Raw genomic sequence first — 19,962 nt, forward strand, 5'->3', positions numbered from 1 at the left:
GATGGCTGCAATGGTTGGGAAGATGGCTGTAGTGGCTGTGAAGATGGCTGTGGAGCTTCAGGCTCTATTTCAGTGTGGGCTGGAGCTGGAATCTTGACAATGGTGGCTGACTGTGGGGCCGAAGTCCCTTCAACTGTGGTGTCCCATTCTCACACATAAGCTTCTTTATCATTACTCTCCCTTTGAAGCGAAGTGTGGGAATAATATGGTATCTCTTCAAAGAAGGTAACATCTCGGGTATCAAAGGTTTTTTTTTTTTTTTTTTTTTTTGGGGGCAAAAACATCGATATCCCTTTTTTGTTGGAGAATAGCCAAGGAATATAGTTTTTATGGCTTGAGGGTCGCGTTTGGAGCAGTGTTGGGAATGGACATGGACGAATGCAATGCATCAAAAGGTTTTGAGAGGAAGGTTATTGGTGAGGATATTCAGGTGTGGAGCTTGAGTTGTGAGGACAGATAATGGGGATTTAAATTTGAGGGGATGACTGGGTAACCTATTGATGAGAAAGGCAGCGGTTAAAATGGCATCACCCCACATATATTTGGGTACATTCATGGTGAACATAAGGGTACGGGCAACCTCCAGTAGATGTCGATTCTTTCTTTTTGAGACTCCATTTTGCTGTGGTGTATTAGTACACGAACTTTGGTGAACGATTCCATGATGGACAAGATAATTACTCAAAGTGGACTGAAAATATTCACCATCGTTATCAGTTCTTAAAACTGAAAGTTTTTTCCGAAATTGGGTTTGAACCATTTTATGGAAGGTTTGAAAGATTTGGCAAGTTTCAGATTTTTCCTTAAGCAACTATACCCAAGTTACTCGTGTATGGTCATCAATAAACGTGATAAACCATCATTTTCCATTCAACGCCATTACCCTAGATGGACCCCATATATCATTGTGAGTTAAGGAGAAAGGCATAAAAAGCGTATATGGTTTTGGTGAGAAAGGAACACGAGTATGTTTAGCAAGTTGACAAATATCACACGCAAAGAAAATAGAATCGTTATTTCTAAATAGAGTTGGTAACAAAAACTTCAATATGAAAAACTAGGGTGGCCTAGTCTATGATGCCACAACATTATATTTCTATCAGTAGAAACCGAAACAGGTGACACTCCTGACACAAGTGCTTGCCGACTCTTAGATTCTAAATTGTCAAGGAAATGAAGCCCCTCATAGGCTCTAGCACTGCCAATCGTCTTCCCCGATGATAGGTCCTGAAATTAACATATGGAAGGAAGAAAATTAGCTACACAGTTATTGTCACGTGTGAGTTTACTAATGGACAACAGATTGCATTTCAAGGCTGGACAATGTAGGACAGAATGGAGAATAAGAGTTTTTGAGACTTGTATTGAGCCTATTCCAGCAATAGTAGCTGGGGATCCATCTGCAATCTTAATTTTAGCAATACTAGAACACTGAGTATAGGAGGAAAAATGTTTAGAACAACCTGTCATGTGGTTAGAAGCATCGGAATCAATGATCCACGGTTCCTGAGTATGAAGTGAAGAGAGCAAGGCTGAATGGTTACCATTGTGGGTCATGGTGCACAATCCTACATTGGAAATTGGCTTAGATGGTGCTGGTGCTGGAGTGAGAAGACGGTAAAGTTGCTCTAGCTGCTCCTTATTCAGTGCAATCGAAGAGTCTGCATGCTGCTGTTGTGTGGGAGCATCCATTCCTTGTTTATCTTGAGAGACTTGGAAGCCTCTTCCTTCGTTCTGCTTTCGAGGAGTCCAGTTTGCTGGTTTTCCGTGGATTTTCCAGCAAGTATCTCTGGTGTGTCCAGTTCGCTTGCAATGATCACACCAAGGCCGGTTCCTTCTCTGTTGGTTCTCACTGTTGGACTATGGTCCTCGGGTGGCTAAGGCAGAAGCATCGTGGTTGAAATTCCAGCATCATTGGAATTTGAGATTGCAGCATCATTATTAGGATTTCCTAACATCAGTCTCTTTCAGTTCTCCTCCTGCTTTACATCTGAAAAAACTACACGAACATCTGGTAAAGGCTTTGTACTCAAGATCCTTCCACGAACATCATCTAGATTTTTATTAAGACCAAGCAAAAACTTGTAAACTCGGTCTCTTTCTTGAATCTCCTTATACTGCTTGTGATCCTCAGCACAGTGCCATGTTGTTTCGTAAAAAATATCCAATTACTGCCAGTACTGTGATAGAGTGTTGAAGTATTCTGTTACGCTAAGTTCTCCTTGACGTAGATCATTCAGAATACCTTTGAGTCTGAAGATTTTTGAAGTGTTCTCCTTGTTGGAATAATCCGCTTCACGGCATCCCACATCTCCTTTGTTGTTTTATAATACATGAAATTTTCTCCCATCTCGTTATTCATGGAATTGATCAGCCATGACCTAACCATACTATTTTCTGTTTTCCAAGTTTTAAATTTGGGATCCTTCTCATTCGGTTGTGCAGCATCTCCGGTGAGGTAGTCTTCGTTTCCTTTCCCTTCTATGAACATCAACACAAAATATGACCATTGGACAAAATTTCGTCCATTGAATTTATGACTCGTGACTTGCTGAAAGGGAACTTCAAATCCAGTTGTTGGAGTCGGATTGACAGTCCGTGATGAAGCAGAGGTAACCTCAGACGATGAGGTTTCTTTTCTGCCGGCCATTCCGTATTTTGGCATTACGGTTGGCAGAGAGATTAGGGTTCAGAGAGTGGCTCTAATGCCATGAAAGCAGATTTGAAAGGAATAATCTGCAATATTTTATTAATGTGGCGGAAATACACTTAAATAGGTAGCAAAGAAAAATAACAGAATAAAGAAAATCTCCCTTAAATGTGGCTGATTTACTGTAACATTCAAATCAGATTTTATTGACTAAATCCTAATCCTAAATCCTAATCCTAAACAACTGGATAATCAATAAGATTAGAATATTTCAAATTAATTCAAAATCTTCTAGATTGATTTAATCCAGCAGAATCCGATCAAATTAATTTGATCTGATTTGCCAACACCCATTTCTAGCATCACTTTGGAAAATCTACCAAACTAGGCTCTCGAGGATTGTTTTAGTCCATACAGAGCTTTCCTCAATCTACAAACTTTTTGGTCGCCAAATTTCCTCCTCTAAACCCTGGTGGAATCTCCATGTATATCTCTTCCTTGAGATCTCCATGCAAGAACGCATTTTTCACGTCAAATTGCTGCAAGGGCCAACTGAAGTTTGCTGCCAAGGACAACAAAACTCTGACTGTATTCATTTTAGCAACCGGAGCAAAATTTTTTTGATAATCTACTCCATAAGTCTGTGTATATGATAGGTTTTGGAGAAGAATCAATTGGGATTAAAGCTGAATTATAGCTTATTATTATTAATAAAATCAACTGAAAGACAAATCCTAACCTACAATTCGAGAGGTAGGTCAATCTCTCCAAAACATCTAATTATTCCTAATAACTTAACAAAACTCAGCATAAACATAATTAACTTGCTAATGCCTTCTTTATACTAAAGCCCTAAATCAATAAAATACCAAAAGACTAATCTGCCCTCCTAACCCTACACCTAACATAAGTCTGTAGGAGCTTGGGCTTAACATTACTTCCCTCCTAATGAGACACTCTGTCCTCAAGGTGGAACAAAGGAAACTGCTCCTGAATCAAGTCAAACGGTTCACACATCGCTTCATAGTCTGACAAATCCTTCCATCTAATCAGCACCTCTATCGCCCGATTGTCTTGACAGCCCTTGACGTACGCCTTCTAAAGCAACTGGTTCCAACACAACCTCCATATCTTCAGTCAACGTAGGCGGTAGTAAAGGAGAGGGTGTATGGTCTCCAATAGCCTGTCTCAATCGAGACACATGAAACACATGATGAATTGCCAAAGAGGGTGGCAACCTCAAACGATAAGGCACCTCGCCAATCCTCTCTATAATCTCATAAGGCCCAAAATACCGAGGAGAGAGCTTGTCTTATGCCGATATGGTCGAAGCTTCAAGTATACCCAGTCCCCCACCGCAAACTGTACATCCCTCCTATGACCAGCAGCCTACTTCTTCATAATCTGCTGAGCCTTAGACAAATGCCTCTTCAACTCTTCCAACATTCTATCCCTTTCTTCCAAGTACTGATCCACCTGCGACACAGGTGTCGTGCTATGCCCATAATGCATCAAATGCGGCGGGTCCCGTCCATATAAGATCTTAAAAGGAGTGGTCTGTGAAGTAGTATGGTAAGAGGTATTATACCAATACTCAGCCCACACCAACCACTTTGCCCACTGCTTGTGTGTATCTGACACAAAACACCGCAGATAAGTCTCCACACTGCGATTGACTACCTCAGTCTGCCTGTCAGTCTGCGGATGATAAGTCGTGTTCCTTTTCAACACCGTCCCATGCATCTTAAACAACTCTCCAAAAATGGCTCAACAAGACCTTATCTCGGTCCGTCACTATCGACCCTAGAATCCCGTGTAAACGCACCACCTCTTGCATATAGGCCGCCACTACTGTCACCGCGGTATAAGAGTGTCGCAAGGGTATGAAGTGAGAATCCTTACTCAAACGATCAACCACCACCAAAATCACCGTAAACCCATACGACTGAGGCAACCCCTCAATGAAATCCATCGTCACCTCCTCTCAAACCTTATCTAATAGCAATAAAGGTTGCAGTAACCCTCCTAGCACCATTGCCTGGTATTTGACGCTGACACACATCGCACCTGGCTACCATGTCCTCTACATCCTTCTTCATTCCCACGCAATACAACTCAACTGCCAAGCGCCGGTAAGTCTTAAGAACCCCAGAGTGACCCCCAACCGCACTCTCATGAAACTCCTGCAATAACCTCGGTATATGGGGCGATGTTCTCAGCAAAACAAGACGCCCCTGGTATAACAATCGCTGCCCCTCCAAACAATATAGCCCGGATATCCCGTCTCCCCTCGCGCTAACGCAGTCCGGATCTTCTCCAACCCCTCGTCCGCCTCAATATCTCGCAGCAGCGCCTCCCAATCCATCACCAACGGCACCAATAACGCTACCAACTGCGGCTCCACCCGTCTCGACAAGGCATCCGTTGCCTTATTCTCCAACCCCGGGCGATATTGTATCTCAAAGTCATACCCCAACAACTTAGACAGCCAATGCTGGTGTTCCTCAATCACCAGTCGTTGCTCCAATAGAAACTTGAGACTCCGCTGATCCATTCGGATAATGAAGCATCGCCCCAATAAGTATGGCCTCCACTTCTGTACGGCTGACACAATCACCATGAGTTTGCGCTCATAAACTAACTTGAGTCGTGCCCGTGCGGTTAACACCTAGCTGAAATAAGTGATTAGTCGTTGGTTCTGCATGAGGACTGCCCCTAGCCCGTACCCCAAAGCATCCGTCTCCACAATAAAAAGTTGGCTAAAGTCCGGTAAAGCCAACACCGGCACACTGGTCATGGCTCATTTTAGCTTCTCAAAAGCCTGAGTCGCAGCTTCCCCCCATTGGAAGTTGTCCTTCTTCAACTGCTCCGTCAAGGGCCACGCTATGGTGCTATAGCCCTTCACAAACTTCCGATAGTACCCAGTGAGCCCCAAAAATCCCCTCAACTCCTTCAGCGTCTTAGGTAATGGTGATTCCAGCATCGCCACCACCTTATACTGGTCTGCTGAAACCCCTCAGCTGACACCACATGCCCCAAATACTCCACCCTCGCCTGAGCAAACAAACACTTCTTTTGATTGGCAAACAATTGATGTTTCTGTAACTCAGCCAACACTATCTCCAAATGGCTCACATGATTCTCCAAAGAACTGTTGTAGACTAAGATGCCATCAAAGAAAACCAAGACAAACTTCCGTAGACAAACTTCCGCTTCTAAGATTCCCCCTAAATGACTCGATAGCAACTCAAATTTCTCCCTATACTCCATGACCGTCCTATCCTAGGTCAGGGCAAAAAACTGTTCGTGTAGATCTCCCTCTTGAGTGGCTCGAAACCTCTCCAACAGCCGGTCCTTGAATTCACCCCACGACCTCAATGGTTGTCGTTGTTCTCGCCATTGAAACCACGCAAGGGCCTTTCCCTCCAAACATAAAGCCACCGCCATCAGTTTTTCCCTCTCTGAGAGTCGATTGATGGTGAAGAGCGCTCTACCCTATACACCCATCCATATGCATCATCGCCTTCGAAAATGGGCATTTTCAGCTTCCTTACCCTAGAATCCGCCCCAAATTGGGTTTGCCCTGCCCAATTTTGCGCCATTCGAGGCCTCCAACCTCCCGATTCTCCTCCAATCTCCATAAATCCGGAAGACCGTGCCCAAAATCCTCCTTGCCCAGCCCCAAATTGAGCTGATAACCCTTGCCCAACCGCAATGCCGTCATACCCGCTTCCCCTCTCGCCGGAAAACCCTCATCCCGGCCGTACGCCCCCAAATCCGCCCTGCCAAGGCCCGAATCTGCCCTGCCCAGGCTCGGATCCGCCCGGCCCAAGCCCGAAATCATCCTAAAACAGCGCTGAGACGCCGTGCCCAGCCACCCCCGGCCCTGGCGCGCCGAAACGCCGGACCCTGACGCCCATAGCCCTAGGCCGCCTCCTCCAACAGCGAAACCCTCTTGATCTGCCGCCCCAAGCCGCGACCAAGCCTCCCTCGCCACACCCAACGCCGAGGAAAGTCCCCCCAAGTCGCGCAAAACTAGCGGTTTCCGGCCCCCCTCCCCTTGCGCCGTTGCCGACCACGGGTTCCATACCGCCGGACCCCTCTCCCGTTGCGCCGCCATGGCTCGTCGATGCTGTCGGTGGTGGGTTAAGGTGGAGCTTCGTTAATTTCAGCAACATGGCCTCAATGGACGAAAACTGTTGTTGGACGGTGTTAAATCGCTCGTCAATTGTGGTCTTGAGCGATCCAACCTCCGTTTCTAATTTCTCTTCAAGCGCGTCCACCTTCGCTACCATTGTCCCAGGATTTAGCTCTGATACCAATTTGATAGGGTTTCAGAGAAGAATCAATTGGGAATCAAGACTGAATTATGGCTTATTATTATTAATCAAATCAACTGAAAGACAAATCCTGACCTACAATTCGACAGGTAGGCCAATCTCTCCAAAACTCCTAATTATTCCTAATAACTTGACAAAACTCAGCATAAACATAATTAACTTGCTAATGCCCTGTTTATACTAAAGCCCTAAATCCATAAAATACCAAAATACTAATCTGCCCCCCTAGCCCTACGCCTAACATAAGTCTGTGGGGGCTTGGGCTTAACAATATACCCCTTAGCCACCAACCTCACTTTATATCTCTCGAGTGTGCCATCTGCTTTATACTTCAAAGTAAACCCCCTTAGCTTCCTCAAATGTAGTCTCCCCCTAAAGATAAGGTTTAGAAAAGTAGGACACATTTTCATCAAAAGTAACATCTACAGAGACATAAAATTTTGTGGTGGGAGGATGGAAGCACTTATATCCTTTTTGGGTTGAGGAATATCCGAAAAAGACACATTTTATAGCTCTTGGGTCCAACTTCCCTCTATTGTGACTATGAATATGGAAAAATGCAACACAACCAAATATTTTGGGAACAAGATTATTTGACGTGCTAAAATCTGGGTAAAATTGTGAGAGTATGTCCACAGGACTTTTGAAATTTAGCACTCTGGAAGGTATAACCTGTTTATGAGGTGTGTGGCTATAAGAATGGCTTTCCCCCATAACTCTTACGCACATTTCCTAGAACAAGAATGCTCGGGTTGTGGCAAGTGACCATTTTTCCATTCTACTACTCCATTTTGTTGGAGTGTTGACATAAGACTCATGAATAATCCCCTTATGTTGAAAATATGGAGATAAAATTTGATTGAACCCTCATTCTTTACTCGATGTAGTTGGTTTTCCATGCAATTTCCAACATTTTTCCTTGGTATGCCTTGGTTTTTTTGCAGTATGTGCACCACAGCTTGTCACGAGCATTTTCTCGATCTTGAAAGTTGTCTCGATTGTTAGTACTTGTTACTTTGGACAACTATGCTCTTCCAATTTCAGTGGCTGGTTGATGCTCATGTTTTGAACCTCGATTGTTCCCTCCATTGGACAACATAACCGAGCCTTCCACATTTTGCGGTTCAAGCATTACACCTCTTTGGCTTTCTTCTGCTCAAATTAGAGAAATAGTTTCCTCCAGTGATGGTGTTTCCTCCTTGCCGAGAATTTGAACCCTTAACTGAGCAAATTTAGGATTGAGTCCAGCGAGATGATCATATACTCGGTCCTTCTCAATGAAGCTTTTCAAGGTTGCGGCATCTTTTGGACATTTCATCTCAATGACCCGATAATGGTCAAGTTCCTGTCACAAATTTTGCAGTAAATTCGCATACTCAGTCACAGATTTGCTCCCTCACAGATTTGCTCCCTTGTTTGGTTGCACCCATTTTTACTTTGATTTCGTATACTTGGGCTGCATCACAAGCTTTTGAGTGGGTCCGTCGCATTGCATCCCAAATTGCCTTTGCAGAGGTCAAAAACATGCAGATATCACTAATTTCAAGATTCATTGAATCGCATAGCCATGCCATGATCATAGAATCCGCTTCATCTTCTCGCTTTGGTCCTGTTCCTAGAAGATGGCCGAGCTTGCCCTTGCCCTTCAAGTAGGTCCAAACAACTAGGGACCACTTCAAATAATTTTCCCTTGTAATTCGCCCGGACACTCTGCAAGTCACCTGTTGTTTGATTGGAGTTAACCTCTTTGGATTGGACAGGGACATTGGAAGCAGTGATTTCAGAGGATGACATGGTTCTTAAGAGGGAATAATAACTAGAAAGAGATGGATTTACATCTGTAATTCGGGTAATAAAAGGCTGTAAAAAGCAATCTGTGGTGCAAGAAGAAAAGAATTCTGACATGAAGGTCAAAATAGTTCCAACGTCGGCAATGAAGGCCACAAGAACGAAAGACACCAAGAAAAAAAGAAAAGGCCCTAAATCTCTAATACCATATGGGAAATCAGAGAATGAATTTCATTGATTAAAATTGGTACAATACAATCTCAATATATGCAGAGACGTTCTAGACTATAAAAGGTAACAAATTAGATTAGGTCCTATATCAATTCCTATATAAGATCCCTTGACATAGAGGATTTTCAAAACGGCTATCCCAATTATAGGGATACAATCTTACAGCTAATGTACATCTTTTATAACATATTTCCAACATCCAATTAAATTTTTCCGTTCAATTTATACGTTGCATGAATGTTCTGCAAATCCCCTGTTGAAGAGTTGTTGTTGCTCACGGCCAGAGAAGTTGCAAAAACTTCTGCTGCGTTGCTGGTTGCAGACAAATCGGACATGATTCTTGGGTAAAAAGAGTCACGATCTTAAGGGTGATTATGGGACGTGTTAGTTTACCAAGTGAATATTTAAGTCCGAAATATATTAAAGACCCAACACATGATGACAATTTAAATAGGGATAAAGTGTGCAATTACGGGGGTTTGAACTCAGGACCTCCCGTTCTGATATCATATTAGTTTACCAATCCATCCCAAAAGCTTAAGCTATTAGGAGGTGGGCCAACAATAATTTTATACTTTAACAGGAGGAAACAAAGGATTGATATCACGAAACCAGGATTAGCAAGAATAAGGTGATAAGGCAAGGACTCAAGCAGGCAGCAACAAAAACTGAGAAAAGGAACGCTTGACCTGCAAATCAGCAATAAGGCTGAGAAAATGAATAACCCAAAAAAGAGCCTAGGGCTTGACAAGCCCTTACTCAGGCAAATTTACATTAGGAAGAGTAAGAAGACTTAAGAGGAGTTAGAAGTTTGTTAAGCAAGAATGTTAGTTAGCTTGTTGAATAAGATTGTTGGTTAGTTTGTTATGAAGCTTGTTATGAAAGATTGTTAGTTAGCCTAGTTAGCTTGTTAAGAAAGTTTAGGGATGAGAATAAAAGGAGGAGGACACGGTTAGAGGTAGGAAAGGTTTTCGTAATTGTACAAGGGAAAATCTTGGAAACATTTCCAAGTAGGGGAGGCCACGGACCCTCGAAGTTCCGCAATTCGTTGTAACTTTCAGCAATTGTCTATACAGATTCTTCCTCCTTCTTGTCTATCAAATTCTGTTCTACTTTCTATTAGTATATCTGTCAAGGTTCTATCAAGGCTCTGACACCATGTCATGAATGGTAAATGGGAAAAAACTTTATTAATTCATATAATCTAGTATACACATATTTATAGTACAAGGCTAAAGAGCCAAGTCATGAATTAACCATCCTACAAATAAGGAAATTACCCAATTAGAATATATAGCTCAACTAATTCCTAAAAATCAAGGATTACACATATCACCTACATTATACAGATTTTTCTCACAACCGTATCACGCAACAATGGCCAATAAAGGTGATTTCGTGAATATTTTCCATGATAGGTAGTAAGTGCAAGTCAGATGACAAAGCTAGGAAAAGAAAAGAGAGACTCACGTTTTACATGAGGAAGAACTTGTGTTATTCCATTTTCCCTACAGTTATGAGCAATGTTATCTTCAATTTCCTGATCAGCGTAGTCCGAAGTTGTGATGTCAAGACAAAATGCTTTTCGAAGAAAAATTGCCAAAGCACCAGTGCCGCTGCAAATTAAAACAAACATCAACATCTGCATCAAACTAGAAAATCATCAATGCCAACTTATGTACTGAGGAAATGATAATCTTGTTAAAGAATTTCAATTAGATTCAAATAAAACTATTGGCTAGGTTCATGGGTGTAAAACATTTGGTCCATAATTGTGAAAGGCATACAAATATCTATAACTCAAGCCACACTGTCACAGCAACAAAGATTTTATGCATTAAAAAAAATAAAAAGAATTGTCCTTCAGGAAAAAGTCATGCATGAAAAAGAAACATAATTATTCAAGGAAGTTGACCCCTTAGGAATATCCATAACTATTTGGTAAAATGCTCAGTGCCAAAATATTCTAGACAGTAAACACAGAGTATTGAACAAACAACACAAAAGGGTTGAACACAAATTACTAGAAGAATAAAAGAAACCAATTTTAAAGAAGTATAGGAACTATTTAGTTAGGATTCCAAACACTAGTTATAAAAACTGTAATTGCCAAAGGCTGCCTATATTTTGTCAATAGTGGATGAGCACTCTCCTGGGATATACCTGCCGAGTTCAATGCAACGCCGCCCTTGTATCCAGGACTGATGTTCAACTAACCATTCTGCAAATGCAAACGTGCCAGGCCAGAGTAAATTAGCATTCAGTCGATGAAACGAAAATTCTCGGATGATCAACTCCTGCAAACAAGGCCAATGGTCGTTTATTAGTGTAAACACATAAAAGCTTGAGTACCAAACCTAGTTAACAAGCTTTAGTAACATGACTAGAAAGAAAGACTAAATGTAAAAATACCTAAGGCTACGTTCACCTCAAGGGAAAATAATGCAGTTGAAGATGATTAAGATGTCTAGTGAAGGAAGGAAACAAGTTCTTGATTAAGATGTCTAGTGAAGGAAGGAAACAAGTTCTTACTTTAAAGATTCTTCTTAGTTACTGCTCCCTGCAAGAGAGCTTTCCCCTATATTTTAATATGCATAAGATTTTAGTAAATGGATACAAGCAATTTAATTCCCAAAAACATTAATGTGAGAGTCCTTTCTCAACAAGAACCACCAAATCTTATACCAAATATTCTCAACAATTTGTTTACTCTTGCCAGCATAAATGTTTGGAATTGTACCGATTCTATACTACCGAGAGCAGCAGAAATTGCAGAAGAAAAGGAAACAAACAAGAAACATGCAAAATTTATATTAGTCGCCCAAAAGCTACGTCTACTTCCGGCCACCGAAAAAAGTTACAATAACGAAAATGAAGATTATAACTGAGGGACTTTATCCGGTGGAGGCCTATCGGTAGTATCAGTTTCTGACTGTTGAATCTTGTTAAAATCACATCAGATTAAGATCTGGAGAAATGCTAGCGACACTCTCTATGTCACTCTCTGTATTAATTATTTAACATGTGTACTCTACTATCTTATTTTCTGTTTAAATAATAATATATCATGTTAGTAGAGTCCACGTGTCAAATAGTGCATGCAGAGAGTGATAAACAGAGTGATCGAGTAAGTGCCGCTAGCATTATGTAGAATAGACAGGTTCTAATACCCTCTAATGGCTATAAAATAGAAAACTATCGACAGTTATTTTTTCTGGTCCTAAAAGAGAAACTCTCTATAACTTAACAACAAACACCATACTTACACTCCGTTTGGTAGGAGGAAAAGAAAAGAGAACGGAAAAAGACACATAAAAGAATGAAAATGTGAAGGAAAAGAATGAAGTTGATTTTCCTTTATAGTGTTTGTTATAATGAGAGGAAAAAAAACATGTAATAGTCTAAATGACCATTTTATTAATTGTTTAATATTAATTTAGATTTTAAAATAGAAACACAAAAGTAAATTTAACCATCAATGAGTGGATTTGAGTTTTCCTTCCAATGTTAGAGAGATAAAAAATAATAACCCCACCATAATTTTTTTCAATCTTATTTTCCTTTTTCTCCTCTCTTCCTTCTTACCAAACAACTAACTCTATCATTTTTCATCCACTAATCCCTCTACCTACTTCCTTCCTTCCACTTTTCCATCTTATACTCATTATACTACTTGTTAAAGGCTAAAAGAAACATAATTTTCCTTTTTTTTTTTTTTACATTTCCAAACATTTTACCATTAATCATCCACAATAAAGCATTGAAATCTAAGTAAGCGTTAAAATCATTCAGGTTAATTATTATCACAAAAAAAAAAGAGAAAAAAAATGGAGAATTAAAAAAAAAACTTTAACGGGAACTAATAATACTAATCAAGTAAATACCATCCCAGGAAAGACGTGTTTCCTCTGTACATAGCTTTGCTGGGTCTCCACCTTTTCTTCACCTGCAAAAATGACCCAATCTTCATATAAATAAGTCATTTACCCAGAAACCGAAGAGAGAGAGAGAGAGGCTCAGAGTACCAGTGGAAGGGATGTCGTCGTCCTCAGAGAAAAGCGAAGAGGGAGAGAAGAGAGCAATGTCCATGACCCTCCTTCAGCACACAAACAGCACAAATCGCAGCAACAGACTTCTGTTGAAACTTAAGGGAACCTAATAAAAAGATGGAAATATATATATATATATATATATATTTATAGCTAGATGGTGGAAATTAATATTACAGGAAAACCCCCAAGGTTTTTTTTTTTTTTGTGTGACCCCCCAAGGGTTTCTAATATACAAGCGCATAAAAGTCAAATATTTTCTATAGGGCCCCACTTGTGAGCATGAATTGGGTTATTTTCAATTCGAACAATGAACATAGTTTTAATTCGTGTTTGATAAGCACGCGGTCTGAATCATATTTTTCATTTGAATTAAATTAAATTGTTTAACTTAAAATTTAGTTCTCACCTTAAATTTAACTGTTCAAACTGTTTTTAAATAATAAAAAAGTGCCCACTCTATTTATTTTTTAAACCTACTAAACACTAATTTAAATATTATTTCACGTTTAGATTAAAATTTTAACTGCACATTCAAAAGTAAATTCGAATTACAATTTAAACCATACAGTTCAAATTTTTTTGTTCAAACAAAAAAGTTCAAATCAATGAAATTCGATCCAGAAAACTAAACGGGATTTTAGAAATTTAAGGTTTATAAGTATACAAGGTCATTCTAATCAACGAAATTTGAACCAGCGAATCAAATAGTGTTTTAGAGATTTAGGGTTTGTGAGTATACAAGGGTTTGTGAGTATACAAGGTCATTCTATGCCAAACGAAGAAAAAAAAAAGGAATGTAAAGACCCAATTCACTAATGGCCGTGTGGGAGAAACGTGGAGAATTTTTTTTTTTTTAATTTCTTTCACTGATGGCTGAGTGCTTTGATAATATGTATATCCAGGGGAAACCTAAGTCTAGGAGATAGAGTGGTCTGTTACTTTTTTTTTTCTTCTTCTTCTTTTAGTATCACGGTAATTACGGGCCCATTTATTTCACCGATTTGAGTTTAGAATTCAAGTTTTACTACAGTAAAAAGCTCTCAGAATCAGTCACATCAAACTTTTTTGTCACAGTAAAAAGCTCTCACATAAAGTCACATCTCAACTCAAATTAAAAACTCGAATCAGCGAACTGAACGGGTCGTTATCTTTCAATTCTTCCTTTAAAACGGCACAAAATATATTAAATATCATATATGACAATACGTTAAATAAAAAGTATATTACATATAAATAAATATATACATATATATAAACACGCAACATTATATAATATAATAATATACATATTTAGATGTAGTGGCCTCCCTTTTATATCATATAACTCATATATATATATATATATATATATATTAAAAGATAAATCACATAACCTATAAACCTACACTGATATTATTTTTTCATCACATTATTCGCACGAACCTTTCATAACGCATCAAGTCTTTCGTAAGTGTCAACTGTAAAATCACTAAATAACACGTTAGTAATAACTGTCATGATATCATTACTGTCAATTCTAACGTTAACTCCCTTATTTACCGTTAAGTAGAAATTGGGGTGTTACAAAAGTGTCTTTGGAAGACACCGGGATATCCATAATTGATTTGAGACAAAATTCTATTGTACTTTTCCGATTATATTTATCTTACGTTTCATTATCACTCTATCGGAATATCAACTATTCATACAAATATAAATAGTAAACCATTAGATAATATAAAGTAGACTAATGATTAAGCGTTCATATTTTATAATCAATAGATAATGTCATAAGAGGATATTATTGACTCTTTATAGAAGTTATAGATTCCCTATTTATAATTAATAAATCTACACACACAAGAGTCATACCCCCAACATACCGGTAATCGTACTTTTAAATAATGTCAAGATGTCTTTGTTTGGTACATCAAACGATACAAGTCAAACATATGGGTTCATTATTCATCTCAGGATTAAGATGACCATATATAATTTGTCAAAAATGAATTGTTTTATTCAAACAGAATTATTAATTAAAACAATTCAATTTTAGTCCGATCCAATCTAGATTCAACCACTATGAACTATATCAATATCTCTACCCAAAGAGTCCTACCTCCGATGACCAAGATAAATCGTCTCCGTTAGGAAGTAGAAAACATAACAATCTTAACATGGAGTCCCACATGCTTCTGATGGATCTTTAGGTAGTTTTTGGTGTGGATAAGTTATTGAGACTGTACTGTGATAACTGTTAGCGTTTATGCCCTTAGAAATAAATGTAACAATATTCTTTGAGACATTTTGACTATTAATAAAGATTTGTTTATTTCATATATCTATGTATTGTCCTCTTTATGTTCATAATAGTTGAATGTATGATAAGCAAACTGAAAATCTGAGACTGTCATTCTAAATCTTTAGGTCATGCATGTAATGTGAAGAACATGCGGAAGACAAGAATCTAAAGATGATAGTCTAAATCTTCTGATCCACAATCAAGGGAATAAAGTTGGACGCTTTATTCATGTTAAGATTGTTATGTTGTCTACTTCCTAACGGAGACAGCTTGTCTTGGTCTTCGGAGATGGGACTCCATGGGTGGAGACATTGATATAGTTTCTAATTGTGAAGTCTATATTGGATCGGACCAAAGTTGAATTGTTTTAATTAATAATTCTGTTTGAATAAAACAATTCACTTTTGACGAATTATATGTTGTCATCTTAATCCTGAGATGGATGATGAACCTGTATACTTGACTTGTATCCTTTGATGTACTAAAGGGAGACATCCTGACATTATGTAAAGGTACGCTTGCCGGTACATTGGGGGTATGACTCGTGTATGCGTAGATTCGTTATTCATAGATAGTGGAATCCATAGCTCCTATAAAGAGTTAATGATATCCTCTTATGCATCATCAGTGGATTGGAAAATATGAGCGCTCAGCCATTGGACTACTCTGTGTTATCTAATGGTTTACTGTTTGTAATGATGCGAATAGTATTTTTCTGATGGTATGATAATGGAACATAAGATAAATGTAATCGGGAAGGTAAAACGGAACTTGACCTCAAGTCGATTATGGATATCCTATGGGGATGATATACTAATATATTAAGTCATGGACTAGAGCTAATCAGAGCTTTGTGAATACGCTATATAAATCAAGAGTGCAGCTCTAGGCTTTTAGTGGAATAGCGCTAGAGTTTTATAATCATGAGACGGACTTGTTGGTTTACAAGTAGCGTTGTGATTATAGGAGCTTGATTTATATATGTCCATCGGGTCCCTTTGCTAGCTCACATAATTTTCTGTAACGATACGGTGTATTTCCTACACATTGGTAACTTGTGTTATTTCCGTAACGAGAGGTTCAAAGTTAATTCATGGGTGAATTAATTGATAAATTAATTCTAGATAAATTGGTTGAATTATTGTTTTAAGAGTTGTTTAATATGGGAAGACTATTAGATGACTGTTTTGATCAGGCAATTTCTCTATTGGGTTGTTTGAATCAAAACTGAGGCTCTATGCAAGTTTCCCGTATTGAAAAACTAGGAAAAATAACTTTCGTCAGTGCAGACAAGTCGACCGGTTGGGTAGACCGGTCACAGGTCGACCGGTTAGTAAAGACAGGGCGACCGGGGAGTTATAACGTCTCTGTTACCGGTCGACCGGTTGTAACATAAAATGCATGCTGACGTGGGAAAATCGACTCTGGATGCGATTAGAACTTTGGAAAACCTAATTGTTACGGAAGTATGACTTCCAAAATACTATAAATAGCCTATTAAGTCACATTACTCATCATATCACTTGAGAGACTTTTTGGAGGCTATTGATAAAAGATTCTTGAGAGGAAAAATTGTTTAATTCTCAAGAACAATTTTTTCTTTGGCTCTCTTGTGATTGGAAGGAGATCAAGAATACCTAGAGGAGATTAAACGACGTGTGCCCACCCGCACACCGATCGTGGAAACGAGAATAGCAAAGAAGACCAGTTGGTTGAGGCTCTTCCGGTTGCTGTTTGGAACGCTTAGATTTGTCAGACGTGCAGTTTCCTGAAATCTCAAAAGGTATGTTTTAGATCTTTAGTATTTATGTTATATAGCATCATGAACATGTTCTTGTTTGGCTTTGACGTTGATTAAAATTTTTAAATTCCGCTGTGCACTCGATGCCATTAATTTTCCAACAATAACAACGTGGTAATAGCTAATACCAAAGAACTAAGATATCAAAATATGAGTAAGCATATAGACATGAAGTATCATGTGATGAGGAACTTTGTTAAAGAAGGACTTAATGTGGAACATGCAAGGTCACATTAGAGGACAATATAGCTGACATGTTCACGAAAACCTTACTGGTCGAAGGGTTTTAAGAAACATGTCGAGGCTATGGGGATGCATAGCATGTCACATTTACTCATTTAAGTGCAAGTGGGACAGTGTTAGCATTTATGCCCTTATGAATAAATGTACCAATGTTTTTGAGACATTTTGACTATTAATAAGAATTTATTTATTTCATATATCTATATTATGTCCTCTTAACGTTTATATTAGTTGAATGTATGATAAGCAAACTGAAAGTTTGAAATTGTCATTCTTAGTCTTTAGATTGTGCATGTAATGAGAAGAACATGCAGAAGACAGGAATCTAAAGATGATAGTCTAAAGAATATGATCCGCAATCGAGGGAATAAAGTTGCATTTTATTTAAGTTAAGATTGTTATGTTGTCTACTTCTTAATGGAGACGACTTGTCTTGGTCGTCGGAGGTGGGACTTCTTGGGTAGAGACATTAATATAGTTCATAGTATTTGAATTTATATTGGATCGGACTAAAGTTGAATTATTTTAATTAATAATTCTGTTTGAATAAAACAATTCACCTTTGACAAATTATATGTGGTAATCTTAATCTTGAGATGAATAAGAAACCCGTATGCTTGATTTGTATCTTTTGATGTACTAAAGGGAGACATATTGACATTATGTAAAGGTACGCTTACCAGTATAATGGGGGTATGGCTCTTGTGTGCGTAGATATATTATCATATATAGGAAATCCATAGCTCCTATAAGGAGTCAAATGATATCCTCTTATGACAATATCCGGGGATTGGAAAATATGGGCCATGTTTGAAATTGATCCATTTTTTTACGTTTTTCGAGAAAGAAAAAATGAAAATATTTTTAAAACGTCGTTTGGCGTAATAAAGACAAAAAACGGAATGAAAATGATTTTTTGGTTTAGTGTAAAATGAGAGAGAAATGAAAATTGACTTTTAGTTGTTTTTCATCTTCTCCTCTCTCGAGCAGAGAGAGAGAAAGATAGATATTATTGGGTTTGTTTACACTGAAAATAATCTCTTAATAAAACTACCAAACGCATTTTCAAAAATGATTTATGTCTGAGATTGAAAATGTTTTCATTTTCATTTTCATACAAAAAATAAAATCATTTTAGAACGAGTTTCAAACATACCCATGAGCGCTCAACCATTAGAATACTTTATGTTATCTAATGGTTTAATATTTGTATTGGTACGAATAGTGGATTTTCTGATGGAGTGATAATAGATTATAAGATAAATATAATCAGAAAGGTAACACGGAACTTGGCCTCAAGTCAATTATGGATATCCTATGGGGATGATACACTAATATAATGAGTCATGAACAAGAGCTATTCAGAATTTTGTAAATATATTATATATATCGAGAGTGCAGATCTAGACTTTTAGTAGAGTAGCCTGAAGTTTATAATCATGTGATTGAAGGTTAACAAGTACTATCATAATTATAGGAGCTTGATCTATATATGCCAATCGGGTCCCTTTGCTAGCTTATATAATTTTCTGTAAGGATACGGCGTATTTCCTACATATGGGTAACTTATGTTATTTTCGTAAAAGGCTCAAAGTCAATGTGAGATCGGTGATTAATTCATGAGTAATTTGTCAAGTGAATTAATTGTTGAATTAATTCTAGATAAATTGGTTAAATTATAATTTTGAGTTTTATTTAATATGGGAAGACTATATGACTGTTTTGATCAAGTAACTTTTACATTAGGTTACTTGAACTAAAACTAAGGCTCTATGTAAGTTTCCCGTATTGAATAACTTAGGCCTCGTTCATTTCACCAATTCGAGTTTTCAATTTTAGGTTTCTACAGTAAAAAGCTCTCAGAAAATGTCACATCTAACTTTTTCTGCTATAGTGAAAAGCTCTCAGAAAATGTTTCCATGATCAGATGTGTACTCACTCGCACTCTTATCGTGGAAACGAGAATACCAGAGAAGACTAGTTTGTTGAGGCTCCTCTAGTTGCTGTTTAGAATGCTTGGATATGTCAGACATATTGTTTTTGTAATCTATTAAGGTAATGATTAGATCTTTAGTAATAATGTTATATAGCATAATGAACACCTTCTTGGTTAGCTTTGGCATTAATTTAAAAATTTTAAAATTGCGCTACGCACTCAATGTCATTTTTCAAACATCAGGCCCATGTCCAATGATGTGAAAATTGTAAGTGACAATATCACATACAAGTAATAAAATGATGAGAAAGTATCGTTCCCACGAGGACTGCGTTAACTTAAATTAATTATTGAAATAACTCTAAAAAAATTTGAAAAATCGAAAATAAAATTGAAAAGAATAAAATAAAACGTAAATGAAATCTCAGATGAATAAAAGAATAGGGTAACCGATTTTACCAAGACAAATATAATTTAATTCATTATTCTTATTAACATCGTTTAAAATTCATGTGTGCGAACGAGTAACCCTAAATTATTTTATAGTCCTTATGGGGATGCTATGAAATGTATTTCTAGCATGTAAACTCACTATCGCTTGATGTGAATTCTATCACCCTAGGAATTTATTACGCTATCT

At 38.0% G+C, this 19,962-nt stretch overlaps 1 protein-coding gene across 1 annotated transcript; it reads right to left on the reverse strand.

The window, feature by feature from the left end:
• Positions 1-1,059: 1,059 nt before the first annotated feature.
• LOC21391610 lies at positions 1,060-13,152 on the reverse strand. Its single transcript, XM_024164842.1, has 5 exons — positions 13,035-13,152; positions 12,894-12,955; positions 11,173-11,306; positions 10,480-10,625; positions 1,060-1,227 (listed from the first exon to the last, which is right to left on the reverse strand). Exons 1-5 carry the CDS (start codon positions 13,096-13,098, stop codon positions 1,193-1,195), a joined length of 441 nt encoding a protein of 146 aa, XP_024020610.1. The 5' UTR covers positions 13,099-13,152; the 3' UTR covers positions 1,060-1,192.
• Positions 13,153-19,962: the final 6,810 nt, after the last annotated feature.

The sequence above is a fragment of the Morus notabilis genome, unplaced genomic scaffold (assembly GCF_000414095.1).
Source record: "Morus notabilis unplaced genomic scaffold, ASM41409v2 Scaffold1499, whole genome shotgun sequence".
Taxonomy (NCBI): domain Eukaryota; kingdom Viridiplantae; phylum Streptophyta; class Magnoliopsida; order Rosales; family Moraceae; genus Morus; species Morus notabilis.